The 16,088-nt window shown below is 36.7% G+C and overlaps 1 protein-coding gene across 1 annotated transcript in view; it reads left to right on the plus strand.

Annotated features, from left to right (window-relative positions):
• The window catches only part of LOC136025251 (DE-cadherin-like), a 188,810-nt gene that overhangs the window by 47,202 nt on the left and 125,520 nt on the right, over nucleotides 1-16,088 (plus strand). Inside the window, 1 exon segment of the mRNA XM_065701095.1 lies at nucleotides 5,652-5,732. Within this exon segment, the coding sequence (XP_065557167.1) occupies nucleotides 5,652-5,732 (81 nt within the window).

Consider the following 16,088-nt stretch of genomic DNA (forward strand, 5'->3'; position numbering starts at 1 on the left):
TTGTATTTGTTTATCTAGTTGGTCCTAGTTTGTCTGTTGACGTCTGGGAAGCACGCTAGACTTATCCCAGAACATACGCAGGAGAAGCGGCCTCAGGGACTGGTCCCACAATATCCAATATATCTGAAAGATACCTTTGTCGGATTTTAGGTATACATGTATTTTTCTATGTTTGATTTTTAATATACCGATAACTTCATTTGTGGAGCCGTTAAATTTGATTTTATGTTTCTCAACAATTATGTAGGGATAATTGCCTGTCATCCACCCTCGCCTTTTTCATTGTTAAGCAAGTCTCTGGAGATCACATTTGTTTGTCTAGTTACCCCTCGCAACTAGGCTTTTCATGAAATGTTTTCAATTATTGGTTTCCCATATTGCTTTCTCGAATTATTCTTTTCTTTTGAGAAATGGGCCTATAATGAAGTACTGCTGGCAGATCTTAATGGTCTTTGAAGTAGCTCCATATTGGTTTGTTTGAAGCTTAACGCCTCAGGGGACCAATTAAATTAAAAACAAACAAGTTTGTTCAGACAAAAGTAAAGGGCAACACAAACGAATAAGACGATCATAAATAGTTATCGACGTGAGGGATCTATCACCCCATCCCGTCCTTTACGCCCTATACATTTGGAGCATCCCCCCTCCTCCAATACTTCAAGAACGAATGCTCTTAGACATGGACATTGGGAATGGGATACAACAATTTTTTTTAGAGTTTCTCGAGAATTGAAAGGGTTAATGATGTTTGAACCGTGAATTTGTCAGTTCAAATGTTTTGAAAGACGATCAGCAAATGAAACATCTGAATTTGACAACTGGATATATTTTTTGTACTAAAAATGATTTCAGTAAAGCAGCAGTGCAGTGACATACGGTAGAATATGGCTCAAAGTAGTAGCAGAGTTTAACTTTTCTTTAAATTTGGAATCAAAGCAGATTCTTTCAATATATGTTGCTATCAAATTTTCATTTTTAGAATTTCGGTTACAATAAATATATGGGAAACAAATCCATCTATCTATCTGTCATTAGTAGAAATTGCTTTTTACTTACAGTCAGACCCTCGCTATGTCTAAAGACCAGGGTTGCCACCCGGTGAGAAAAAAATCACTAGATTTTCGTGATTTTTTGGTTGATTTAATAGTTTTCTTCAATAATCTAGAATTTTTTGTGCTGATTTAGTGTTTTTGTTTTGTTTAGGTAATATAAAAATAACTAGGGGCGGCAACACTACTAAAGACCTTTGAGATGCACATGATCTAAATCGTCTAAAGGCGTCATACAAATGAAATTTTTGTTTTATTTTTTTTGCGAGTGATTTTTCCTTTCAAAACTTTAAAAAATGAGATATTCACTTGACAATATTGGAAAAAACATCGTGAGGTAAATACAGTGGCTGTAATAGGAGGTGGGTCTAGATGGGGTTAAGTCACCTTGGGATAGGCTTATTTCTGGTATATACACAGTCTTTCTTTTTTTCTTCAGGGAAGAGGGTAAATTATATGAAAATGTTTTGCACGCTACAAAATTGCGATTTTTCACGGGGGGATGTCCCCCTGCACCCTGGTCTTGTTTAGCCCCCCTCCTTTAAAGGTCTTGCTCAGAGAAAAAATTACATAAACGAGCAAAATACAGTTCTTCTTTGCAGTAGGAGAAAATCCAAGTTTTGTTGTGGAGGAACAGGGCCATATCAAGGGTTTTTGTTAGTTTTTTTCAGGGGTTTTATGCAAAAAAACTTTCAAAAAGCATCACAAATTTATTTATATGCATTTTTGTTACGTTTTTACAAGTCGGACAAACATTTCGGTGGGTGTCAAATCCCTTACCCCCCTGGGTACGACCTTGGGGCGGAGCTGGAGGAATGCAGACAAATTTCCACTCCTTTCACTGTTAGAACACAACTATAGAAGAACCCTATGTTAACATATTTTAAGGAAATTCGTCTCTTAGTGTAGCCTACTATCCGATTCGTTAGGAGACAAATCGATAGAAGAAAAAATAAGACAAAAATTACCAGTTTTTTGAATTAAATCATTCTTATCTTGGTATCAAAGTACTAGCTAAATAAACATAGCTACTGATAGTCCGTAAGCTTATCAAAGTAATAATTCGCCAAGGGAATAGCTGTTTGAATTGTATTAGACTACGTCATGGGACTTTGATAAGTTGTATTGCTCTTTAAAAAACGAAAATGTGCGATTGCTGCTAAAATAATATAATACTTCATGTACGGTTACACTATCTAAAGTATATTAGAACTGTCTAAAGAAGACGTGACACAAATGAAAGATATTAAATAAATAATTTATTGGATTAGATGGCATCACGATACTACTTTTGCGTAAATGTCCGAACTAAGGGATGGAGTATTAATGAGATTTTTAAGGTGAGAGGATGAGGCAACTAGGGAGTAAATTGTAAATTGACAATCTTCATACCTCCCGTAGGGCGTTTCTTTTTTACCAATCTGAGAGCTTATCCTGTGTGTCTGCAGTTATATTCATACATTGGTTCAACTAGACTTTTCACTGTAGATAGACAGATAAATAGATATTTATTGTAAAAAAAATAGATAAAACCTTTACTTGACCTTCCTGTTTTGGTTAGTATTACATAAAAAAAACTAGTTTTTTTAAACTATAAGTAAGGAGCAACATTAAAACTTAAAACGAACAGAAATTACTCCATATATGAAATGTGTTGTGCCCTCCGCAATCCCTCGCTCTTTACGCTAAAGCTTTTAATTGTTTTAAAAAGCAGAATTGTGGCAAAGAGTCAAACTTTAGCGTAAAGAGCGAGGGATTGCGGAGGGGACAACCCATTTCATATACGGAGTAATTTCTGTTCGTTTTAAGTTTTAATATCGCCCCTTACTTTCAGTTAAAAAAAAACTAGTTGTTTTTATGTAATTTCTGAACGTTTTTGAATTAATGCATGTTTGATTTTGGCTCTCCACACATAAATTATTAAAATGAAATTTGCATATTAATTCCTTTTTAAATGGCTAATGACTTTCTCTTAGTTTTGATCAGACGATTTTGAGAAATAAGGGATGGGGAAGGAGGCCTAGTTGCCATGCAATTTTTCGGTTACATAAAAAGGCAACTATAAATTTAAATTTTTAACGAATTTTTTATTAGTAAAAAATATACGTAACTTAAGAATTATCTTACGTAACAAACTTTTATATTCTTTAATTTTTATTATGTATATGAGAGGGTTTGTACCCTCGTTAATACCTCGTTCTTTACACTAAATCGTAAATTTTGTCCCGATTCTTTAAGAATGACCCCTGAATCAGAAAGACCGTAGAATAAATAGTTGAAATTACTAAAAATACTATAGGATAAAGAGCGAGGTATTTATCTCCTCCTAAGTACCTCGCTCTTTATGCTAAAGTATTTTTAGAACTTCTCATATGCGTAATAATCTCTGTTCGTTTTAAGTTTCAATGCTACTCTTTACTTTCAATTGAAAAAAAACTTTTCCATGTTTATTTTTTCATTGTTTTTATTATAGTAATTTTAGAAAATCCTGCGCCCTTTTCATTGAATTTTTGTTCCCCCATGACATATTTCTCCAAGGAAAGATCCTCCCACATAGCCCCCTCCCCTCAACCCCACCCCCAAAACAAAAAAAAACCCTGAAAACGACTGTACACTTCCCAATAACCATTATTATATGTAAACACTGGTCGAAGTTTATAACTTGCAGCCCCTCCCCCAGGGACTCTGGGGGAGTAAGTCATTCCCAAAGACATAGTTATTATGGTTTTTGACTATGCGGAACAAAATGGCTATCTCAAAATTTTGATCTGTTGACTCTGGAGAAAAAATGAGCATGGGAGGGAGCCTAGGTGCCCTCCAATTTTTTGGTCACTTAAAAAGGGCACTAGAACTTTTCATTTCCGTTAGAATGAGCCCTCTTGCAACATTCTAGGACCACTTGGTCGATACGATGACCCCTGAAAAAAAAAAAAAAAAAAAAAAAAAAAAAAAAAAAAAAAAAAAAAAAAAAAAAAAAAAAAAAAAACGCACCCGTGATTTGTCTTCTGGCAAAAAATACGAAATTCCACATTTTTGTAGATAGGAGCTTGAAATTTTTGCTATAGGGTTTTCTGATACGCCGAATGCGATGGTGTGATTTTCGTTAAGATTATGTGACCTTTAGGGGGTGTTTCCCCCTATTATCTAAAATAAGGCAAATTTTTTCAGGCTCGTAACTTTTGATGACAAAGACTAATTTTGATGAAACTTATATATTTAAAATCAGCATGAAAATCTTATTCTTTTGATGTATATTTTAGCATCAAAATTCCGTTTTTTAGAGTTTCGTTCACTGTTGAGCCGGGTCGCTCCTTACTACAGTTCGTTACCACGAACTGTTTGAAAAAACATAAAAAAATGACAATATAATCGGCTATTCATTTCCGTTCATACACTCCTCGAGGAGTGTATGCAGCATGCAGGTTTAAACCGTAGGTTCAAGGGTTTCCAACCACTGCAGAAAAAGAATTTTTTGGAAGAAAGTATGTGTCAAAGAGTGTGGGAATATATAAAGAGTGGAAAGTGGAACTAGTGTCGAAAGGGAATCACCTACGCCATCCAGCCTAAGTTCGAATTTTGTTCCAATTCTTTATGATCGACCCCCTGAATCACAAAGGCCGTTTATTTAGAATAAATAGCTCTTTTGAAACTACTAAAAAAAAACTTTAGCGTAAAGAGCGTGGTATTAACGAGGTGGCGAAGCACCTCATATCCGTAATAATTAATGTTCTTTTTACGTTTTAATGTTGCTCCTTACTTTCAGTTGAAAAAACTTATTTTTAAATTTAATTTCTGACCTTTTTTAAATATGCTGGGAAATGCGGCACCTCCTTCATGGAAAATTCTTTTCCCCCATGAAAAATTCCTCCATGGAAAGATCCTCCCGTGTAACCTACTCCCCCAAGTCCCCTCGCCAGAAAGAATCTCCTCAGAAAACGTCAATATATCTTACCAATAACTAATATTATATGTAAAATATGGTTAAAGTTCATAACGTGCAGCCCTTCCTCCGGGGACCATGGGGATTAATTCATCCTCAAAGACATAGTTATTGGATTTTTCAACTATGCTGAACAAATGGCTATCTCAAAATTTTGACCTGTGACTTTGGTAAAAATGAGCGTGGGAGGGGGTACAGTTGCCCTCCAATTGTTTTTCGTCACTTAAAAATGACACTAGAACTTTTAATTTTCTTTCGAATGAGCCCTTTCGCGATATTCCTTTTTTAGTTTTTCCAGTTTTTTCGGTGTCATTTATGGGGACCAAGGGAAGGTTTCCCCTCTACAGGGCATGAAGCCTTTGTGACGAGAAGTGCATTATATTTGTCTTATGTTTTTTTTTGTCGGAAAATTATATCTTATCTTGTATTTTCTATACTGTGAAAAAGGCAAATCTTGTTTCGCTTACCAATTTTTTATTTAACTGAGAAAAGATCATTTTCTGCAATTTTTCAGTATTTGAAATGATGAATTTAATTATAATCAACATTACCTTAACAATAATTATGTTGAAATCCTAGGCTGTGTTATAATTAGTACAGGACCAAGCGTATATAATCTTCGAGACAGTGAGCCTAATAAAATTGATATTTTTTTCTTTCAGCCTTATCGTTTAAGCGATCCTCAGTTGCAGAAACAGAAAATGGTAAATTCAGAAAGTCCTGAAGCTCGAGCAGCTAGTATGGTGAGTAGTGATTATTAATATTTTATCCTATTGCATTGCAATTGCATTATTGCAACCCATCGCAACACCAAGTCCCCTGCGGCCAGCACAACTACACACGCTCGTCCTCCATCCTAATCTGTCCAGTATCTCCGTTTTTACACCCTCCCAGGAAGTTTCCATTTCCCTTGAATCTTTCGTTACGACATCCTCCCACCCCAACCGCGGACGACCATCATTTCCATTATTTCATAATAAAGTTTTAAAAGTTATAATGAGCTTATATAGTCGATGTCAAGCGAAAGCCATGTGTATGATCTTTTGCTAGTATTTAGAAAATAAAATGAAACTTTAGAGGTTTAGAACTAAATGGAAAAAACCTCCTTGCCGTATGAGCAAGCTTTAGTGGGTAATCTTATGGTATAGACTAAATATGGCAATTCTTGACAACTTTTGATTACTCGAGAAACTTGCCTAGGCAAGTCTGTAGGCACTACATTTAAAGACAAAGCTATAGTGTTAGCGATTTATATTGTAATAAAGTATATGACATTTTTGGATATCACAAAGTCATCATTGATTTTTTTTGTAATGGTTGTTACGTTTCTGTTTTGTAACTTGAACACCTATCGAAATGCACGTAACGTCATGGTTCAAATGCAAACGGCTGACTCACAGCGCCGATCTAGTCTCAAGAAATAATACTTGAAATGCAAAAATGATGTTTCATTTATCATTCTAACATTATCAAGTAAAATTTCCTAACTCAAAATTAGAAAATCTTATGCGTCGTTTCACTTTGTCAATTGGCCAGGAACCCAAAATGATCCTAATAAATAAGTAGAAAAAACACATGGGAAATCCGTTTACCAAGGCCATATACCCAGGAGGTTGGGTAGGGGGTTTGAACTTCCCTCCCCCGAAATTTTTCTGACTCGTGAAAACGTAAAAAAATGCATATAAACAAAGTTTTGATGTGTTTTGATTTTTGTACCCCCCTCCCCCCAACACTCGAACAAAATCCCAGCTTCGGCCTCGCATCAGCCCAAAATCTAAGAGGGCCAGAATTGTTTTTATTTGAACAAGTCATTGTCTTTACTTTTCGAGTTTCTTCATGTTTTTTCGGACTATGTAAAAGCACTCTGCCACTTTAATCTTGCCTTCGATATCCCCTGTGCAAAATATCTTAGTTCGCAACCCTCCTGCTATTATAATTTTTAACTGAATAACATCTGAGGAAATTCTGCTATAATGTTGAACGTTTGAATAAATTTGCGAGAGGCATGATCGTAAAGTGTCATATAAAAACCGAATTACTGTTCTACATATTTTTATTATGAAGAATTGGTATGCCATTTTTTGCGAACTTTAGTTAATAAAAAGAAGAATTAGACTCCGGCATGCATAAAGGAATTTAGGTACTTTTCGGGTATTGGAAACACACCCAAGAATTGCAGTTAGGTTAATCCTAATTAAATATAACAAAACATGATGATAAAATAATGCTGTAGAAACTGAATTCTGGGAACATAACCTAACCCCCACCTCCTGCCATAATGTGCAAATATATTGCTCAAATTATAAAAGTCTAATGCATTGTATCATCCATCACTTGTTTTGTAGCTATGAAGCCGGTTTCTTGAGATGTAACCTAAGCGTGTCTTGAATGCGTTTCCAATAACCGATAAGTACCGAAATTTATTTTTGCGACGGGGGGAGGGGTCAAATTAAAAAAGATCGACAACTTAATAATTATATCAGCAAGTACAGGAAATGACGGACAAATATTTAAAATTCTTACCATTTTGGAAGGAAGAAGGAGCATATCTGAAGACCTGTTCCGCAGAAAAAAACGTTTTTTGACATATCTTGCATTGTCTTGTAAAATCTCAACGGTAATGGCTCTAATTCAGGCTATAGACCTTTTTGTTCGTTTTACGTTTCAACTTCGGTCGTTACTTCCGTAAGAAAAACTTCTGTTTTTTAAATGAATTTACAATCAGAGTCGACTGGTTCCCGGAAATAAGAAAGAGTGAATTTTTTTTTATTTATTTTTTTTTTTATGCCTGAAATCTGAAGGCAAGCGAGTATTGCATACAGTTTCCAGTGACTAGCTTTTATTAAAAGGTGACAAATTTTACTCGTAGTTTGGCAAGCGTAGTCTTTTTTTCGCCCCTTTGTCTCATGTCTGGTGTGGATGATAGAGTTGAAACTTTCAGGATTTTTTGGGGGGAGGGGTGAGGTAAGGGCACTTAGAATTTTGTGTAGGGAGAAGGACACAAGATATTTTTTTTTATCTAATTAGATTCGAAACAATTTGAATTTTGAGGAAGTTTTTTTTGGGGAGAGGGGGTCAATTTCACTTTTTTTGCGAGGAGAGGGGGCAAAATATTTTTTCTCTGAATGTCAAAAAAGAATATGTGCTACGCTTTCGTTTTTCCATGTTTGTCGGCCGACAGGCTATCTCGCTATTCAAGTAAGTAAATGCATTAAATGCCAGCATAAATTTTCACATCTCCAAAAAGTAAAGCTGTCGACCTGAGAAAAATCCTTGAAGTACAATATCTCATTGAATCTCTGCTTATGAAACGACATCCAGTTGAAAGAAGAAGCATAATTTTAGTTCATGTTTGGATAAACGTTGGGAAACATCTTCTAACGTTTGGACGTAAATATTTCAAATATTTCTATGCTAGTTTCTTCAAATATTTCTATGCTAGTTTCTTCTCCCTCTTGATGCTAATCCAAAACCTCTTATTTTTGAATTTTTAAGACAAAGTGAAGGGTCTCACCAACGAAAACGATAAATAATGATCTCATTATCTAAACATAAAAATAGAGGTTGGTTAAAATTAAAGAATTTAAGGCTAAAATAGGGGATTTATGCATAGCAACGGTGTGGATGTTTTAAACGCCACCGCGGTCTTCCACCACCGTATGTTTCCCGCCACCCAGGAAGGCTTGCATCATTAAGAGGATTAGTTGGGTCAAAATCGTCTATGTCTATGTTTTGTCTATATCTATGTCTATGTCTGTTCTTATGTCTATGTCTATATCTATTCTGACATACCTGAACTAAAAGGTGGCGGAAAACCGCGGTGGCGTTAAAACACTGCTACCTTAGCAACGCCTTTAGATGCACCTGACCTAGAGGACATTCAACAAATTATTCCCAGTTCAATGAATATTGATTGAAAGATGCTGTCGTCAGATATGTTAATGCCAAAAATGAAGAAGCATAACCACATCATAAGGCCAGCTGTCCGGTAATTAATAATGCATAAAGCTTGAAGCGAAAAATCCTGAAGTAAGGTGAAAAAACGTATACCATTCTGATTGCGTAGTTATAGATCACCAAACGTTTTTGAATAGAGAAAAGTTTTTTTTTGAATTTCAAGTAAGATTTTTTAGAATTACAAGTTAATACGACAGAAACAGTTCTGGTAACAAATGCCAGTTTTGAAGTGTTTTCACAAACGAAAAAAGAAGACTGACTTATTTGAAAATAAAGCTCACATTTAATTTTTTTAATGGCACTTGATATTTACCAAGTGACATATAGCGATCGCAATTTCTGTCGGTCTGTCTATCTGTCAGTCCCGGTTTTGCTAGTTCGGGCACTTCCAGATAAGCTAGGACGATGAAAGGTGGTAGGCGTGTCAGGGATTAGACCAGATCAAATTAGAAGTAGTCGTTTTCTCGATTCGACCATCTTGGGGGGACTAGACGGGCGGTTAATTCGGAAAAATTAGAAAAAATGAGGCATTTTTAACTTACGAATGTGTGATCAGATCTTAATGAAACTTGATATTTAGAAGGATCTCGTGTCTCAGAGCTCTTTTCCTAAATCCCGACCGGATACGGTGAGATTGGGGGAGTTGGAGGGGGAAACCGGAAATCTCGGAAAACGCTTAGACACATCGGGATGAAACTTGATGAGAAGAATAACCACAAGTCCTAGATACGTGATTGACGTAACCGGGACAGATCCGCTTTTTTTGGGGATTGGAGGGGGGTTAATTCGTAAAAATTAAAAAAAACAGGTATTTTTAACTTGCGAACGGGTGATCGGATTTGATATTTAGAAGGATATTGTGTCTTAGAGCTCTTATTTTAAATCCCGACGGGATCCGGTGACATTGGGGGGAGTTGGAAACCGAATTTCTTGGAAAACGCTTAGAGTGGAGAGATCGGGATGAAACTTGGTGGGAAGAATAATCAAAAGTCCTAGATACGTGATTTACTTAACCGGACCAAATCTTCTCTCTTTAGGGGTGTTGGGAGGGGGGACATAATTCGGTAATTCGGAAAAATTAGAAAAAAATGAGGTATTTGTTACTTACGAACGGGCGATTGGATCTTAATTAGATTTGATATTTAGAAGGACCTCGTGACTCAGAGCTCTCATTTGAAATCCTGACCGGATCCGGTGTCATTGGGGGGAGTTGTAGGGGAACCAGAAATCTTGGAAAACGCTTGAGTGGAGATATCGGGATGAATCTGGATGGGAAGAATAAGCAAAAGTCCTAGATACGTGATTGACATAACCGGACCGGATCCAATCTCTAAGGGAGAGTTGGAAGGGGGGGGGAATTCGGAAAAATTAGAAAAAATGAGGGATTTTTAACTTACGAACGGGTGATCGGATCTTAATGAAATTTAATATTTAGTAGGACCTCGTGTCTCAGAGCTCTTATTTTAAATCCTGACGGGATCCGATGACATTGGGGGAAGTTGGAGGGGGACACCGGAAATCTTGGAAAACACTTCGAGTGGTAAGACCGGGATGAAACTTGGTGGAAAGAATTAGCACAAGTTCTAGATACGTGATTGGAATAACCGGACCGGATCCGATCTCTTTGGGGGAGTTGGGGGTGAGGGGGTACTTCGGTTAATTTGGAAAAATTAGAAAAAAATGAGGTATTTTTAACTTACGGACAAGTGACCGGATCTTAATGAAATTTGATATTTAGAAGGACCTTGTGTCCCAAAGCTCTTATTTTAAATACCGACCAGATCCGGTGAAATTGGGGGGAGATTAGAGAGATCTGGATGAAACTTGGTGGGAAGAATGAGCACAAGTCCTAGATACGTAATTGATATAACTGGACCGGATCCACTCTCTTTATGGTGTCAGGGGGGGGGGAGAGATTTCCAGCGCTTTGGCGAGTTCGGTGCTTCTGGACGTGCTAGAACGATAAAAATTGGTAGGCGTGTCAGGGATCTGCACAAATTTACTTGATAACTGTCGTTTCCCCGATTTGACCATCTGGGAGGGTGCTAGAGGGAGGGGAAATGGTGAAAATGGAGGTAGGTTTATCTTACGAATGGGTGATCGGATCTTAATGAAACTTGATATATAGAAAGATCTCGTCTTAGGTGCTCCATTTTCAATTTGGATCGGATCCGGGGACATAGGGAGGTGAAGGGGGAAACGGAAATCTTGAAAAACTCTTGGACATAACCAGACCGATTCGCTCTCTTTGGGGGAGTTGGGAGGATTTCTAGTATTTTGGTGAGTTCGATAATAAGTACGAGCTATAGATAGGTGATTGACATAAGCGGACCGGATCTAATCTCTTTGGGAGAATTAACCCTCCCTCCAACTCCGGGGTTAGTTGCTCTCCATCATGTTTAACTCTTAAAAGGGACTTATATATTTCAAATTAAATGAGCCTCTTCTAAAGTTTACACGACCACGCCTTCCATACACACCGTATATGCCCCTGGGGTATATACGGTGTATGGCTGGGGCATAACTTACACCCCTTACCCCAGACTCTGGGGGATTCTGTCTACCCCAAAGGCCTTTTTATATGATCTTTGAGCTATTTTTGAACAAATGGCTATCTAAAAATATCGGATGCATTTTTGGAAAATACGACAAAAGGAGGGGGGCTTTCCCCGATCACTTTGACTCTTAAAAAGAGAACTTGAACATCTGATTTCCATTCCAATGAGCCCCCTCCGGAGTTTATACGACCACCCTTACCACAAAAAACTTATATGCCCTTGGGGGCATAATTTATAACCCTTGCGCTGAGGGCTGTGAGGGGGGGGGGGTTCATCCTCAAAAACATAATTTATATACCTTTCAACTGCGCTGAACAAATGGCTATCTCAAGATTTTGATTAGATATGTTTTGAGAATTGTCGGCTGTAGGGGGAGGCTTGTTGCCCTCCAATCACTTTTGACTGTTAAAAGAGGTCCTTCCAGTTTACAATCGAATGAGCCTTTTTTGAAGTTTCTATGGCAACAAATGTCCATCTCAAATTTTCTATCTGATGCATTTTTGGGAAAATACGAGGTGTGGGGGGGGAGTATCTGCCCTTCAATCACTCTGAATCTTAAAAAGGGTACTAGAACTTCTGATTACCAATCCAGTGAGCCCCCTCCGAAGGTTACACGACCAACCTTTCAATATAAACCTTAAAGGCCTCCAGGGCATAACTTACAACCCTTGCCCCGAGGGATGTGGCGGTTGTCATCCTTAAACACATAATTTCCATACCTTTTAACTACGCTGAACAAAATTTTTATATCAAAATTTTTTATTGGATGTGTTTTGGGAAATGATGAGCATCACTTTCGACTATTAAAAGGGGTACTAACCCCTTTAATTTCCAATCGAATGAGTCTTTTTCGAAGTTTCTACGACAATAAATATCCATCTCAAAATTTCATCTGTTTCTTTTCAGGAAAATACGAGGTGTGGGGGTATCCACCCTCCGATCCCTCTGAATCTTAAAAAGGGCACTAGAACTTATGATTACGATTCCAATGAGCCCCCTCCAAAGTTTATACGATCACCCTTTCTATATAACCTTTTATGTCCCCAGTGCATAACTTACAACCCTTACCCTGAGGGTTATGGGGGGTTGCCATCCTCAAAGACATAACATCCGCACATTTAAACTACGTCTCAAAATTTTGATTGGATGTGTTTAGGGAAATGGTGGGTCTGGGAGGGGTGTTAGTTGCCCTCCAATCACCATTGACTATTAAAAAGGACACTAGCCCTTTCAATTTCTAATCGAATGAGCCCTTTTGAAAGTTTTTAAGACAACTCCTTCGATACGATGTGCCCTGGTCTAAAAAAAAAAAACAAAAAAACAAACAAACTAAAACAAATAATAATAATAATAAATAAATAATGCAATTTGCCTATATCGCTCTTTACTTAGGCAGCACTATTGCACTGCCTATAAACCAGACAATTTCTCAGGCTTGTAACTTTTGATACGTAACACTATACTTAATGAATTTTATATATTTAGAATCAACACAATCAGCCGATTCTTTTGATATATCTATTGATACAAAAACTCCTTTTTTTAGTTTCGGTTACTATTGAGTCGCACAGCTCCTTAATTACAGTTCGTTACCACGTACTGTTTGATAATTGAAAATCTGCTTGTCTACAAAAATTCAGTTTCTTATTAAATTGCAAGACTCTTTTTGTTGTTTACATTCCGTCTAATTCAGATTAAAGTTACGCAGGAGAGGGTAGAGTTTTTGTGCAGGGGGAGGGCGGGAAAAACAGAAAATTTAGTTTTGGTTCACGTTCGATGGGGACTCTCCTCCTTCAAATCCCTATCTCAAATCCGCAAAATGGGGGTACTTAATCAATGGGCATACTCCGTTTTCAAATCCTTCCCTTGGTTTCTATAAAAAGTGAATTTTTATGATTTTTTATATAGGCTAATTCTTTTACAATTTCCTAATTAGAATAAGAGCCAAGAGCTCATATGGCACTTGTGACGAGGTCGGAATGTAAAATTAGACTCGGTACTAGAGTTACCGATTCCATCGTCCTAGCACGTCAAGAAGCACGGAACTCGCCAAAGCACTAGACTTGTCTCGAGGAAAAAGTTTTTTAAATTAATTCAAAAAGGGGCGAAACGTCCCCTGGTGGGAAAATCACACCATTAGACTCACGTATCCGAGAACCCTGATGTAGAAGTTTCAAGCTTTCATCTGCAAAAATGCGGAGTTTTGTATTTTTTTGCCAGAAGAGAGATTACGGATGCGTGTTTATTTGTTAGTTTTTTATTTGTTTTCCCTAATACTCCTAGAATATCGACAAAGGGCGCATTTGAACGGAAATTAAAAGTTCTAGTGCCCTTTTTAAGTGACCAAAAAGATTGAAGGGCTACGGCCCTCTCCTACCCATATTTTTTCTAAAATTCCTCCTATCAAAATTTAGATAGCTATTTTGTTCAGTATAGTTGAAAAGCCCAGTAACTATTCTTTTGAGGATAACATAATCCCCCTGGGGAAACTTCCCATCATTTACATATAGTATTTCTTACTGGGAAGCATACAGACATTTATTCGGGAGGGGGAAGAAATTACTACTGGGGAATTTTTTACAGGGATAATTTTCCGCTGGGAGGGAAGTTCCCAGGGGTGAAATTTCCAAGGGAAATTTTACAAAATTCTTTTTATTTGTCTTCCTTTCTATTTGCCGACTCAATTTTACATGTGGGGATATTAAGGGGAATTGTCTGGGGGAATATTTACCGGGTTGAAATTGTCTAGAGTATCTTTCCGTAAAATATTACATATTTTATTGGTTATTGAGAAGTATACAGGTATTTTTTATTGGGAAGTATTTTTGGAGTGGGAGCAGTTATTTTATACGGGGAGATTTTCACATTCGGAGGGTAGTTTCTGGAGGTGAGCTTTCCTGAGGAAATTTTGCACTGGGGGAAATTTTGCCAAAATTAATATGCAATTTCGTTTTATATTTTTATGTACGGGAAGCCAAATTCGAACCTGCATTAGTTGAAAACGTTCAAAAATTGATTTAAAAAATAACAAGTTTTTTTTTTTTTTACTGAAAGTAAGGAGCGACATGAACTTAAAACTAAAACAAATTGGTCCGTATATGAAAAGGACTGTCAACTCCTCAACACCTCCCTCTTTAAGCTATAATTTGACTCTGTCTCAACTCTACTTTTTAAAGTAATGAAAAAACTTTAGCGTAAAGAGCGAGGTGCTGAGTAGGGGACATACCCTCATATAGAGAATAATTTATGTTTGTTTTAAATTTAATGTCGCTCATTACTTTCAGTAAAAAATCTTGTTTTATTTTTTCTATACGAAGTGCTCCCGTTCTGAACAGACCCTGATTTCTTTATTACAACTTTCCTAAATAAGGTCAAATATTTATTTTGCTATAAAATACATGTACCACTGTAGTTTTATTACAAGGTTGCTGTCTGCCAGATGTACCATCTAAGCTATTTAGGTACCGCCATTTCGCTGGAAGGAAATGAAAACCCTCTAAGGTAAAAGGGTAGGTAGGTTGGATAGGGGAGATTTAATGAGCACAATTGAATGTATGTTGAAATTATCAATTTGCAAAGGTCTACTACGCCTTGCACGACGAAGTTTGCAATCTATAATTTTGCATAGACAGTAATAATTTGATATTGTTTCCACTATAGATTTTCACGTAGTAATAACCAAATACTGAAAAAACTACCCAAGAAAAAACAACGCCCTCTGTCTTGAGACATCACTAGAAGAGGTGGACTTTTTTTTTTTTTTTACACAGTTATTCCAATACACTTCGTAGTTAATATTTTTCCCGTTTCATCTTATTTGGAGAAATGATTGATACATTTCTTTTTTTTTGTTTAAAGAGAGGGGTTGGGAAGGAGAGCTTTGTTTTATGTAGCCTATATGTTACCGTGAATGCCAAAATTGGTGAATGTCGACATTTACCGGTGATTATCTGAAATACCTTTTTTTTTCTCCTTGGGTTTAGTCAGTGTTGCCAGTCAACTTTTTCAGTTTTATGCAAGGTTTAATGGTGACAGGCTAGGTAAAGTTGGGTTAGGCTTTTAACCCATTTCTGAGATATATAACGCATGTTGACCTAACTTTGATTAGCAACAAAGCTTGCATAAGAGTCAAACAGCTGATTCGCAAAGCTAATTGAATCCAAGCAGAGAAAGAGGAATTTCAGAATGCCGAAATTAATCAGATTTCGGACATTCACAGTAACATATATGTGATAATGGTCTAGATGCACTAATAAATAAATACATATATACATATATATGACTCTTTTCTCTTAACTCTACATTTTAAAACAGTAAAAAACTTTAGCGCAAAGAGCGGGGCGTTGAGGAGGAAAAGCCCCTTTCATATACGGAGTAATTTCTGTTCGTTTTAAGTTTTAATATCGCTCCTTACTTTCATTTAAAAAAACTTTTTTTTGTTTAATTTCTGGACGTTTTTGAATTAATGCATGTTTGATCTTGGCTCTCCGCACATAAATAATTAAAACGAAATTTGCATATTAATTTTTTTGGGCTTAATGGCTTTTTCATAGTTTTAATCGGAAGATTTTGAGAAAAAGGAGT

Source organism: Artemia franciscana, chromosome 3 (assembly GCF_032884065.1).
Source record: "Artemia franciscana chromosome 3, ASM3288406v1, whole genome shotgun sequence".
NCBI lineage: Eukaryota > Metazoa > Arthropoda > Branchiopoda > Anostraca > Artemiidae > Artemia > Artemia franciscana.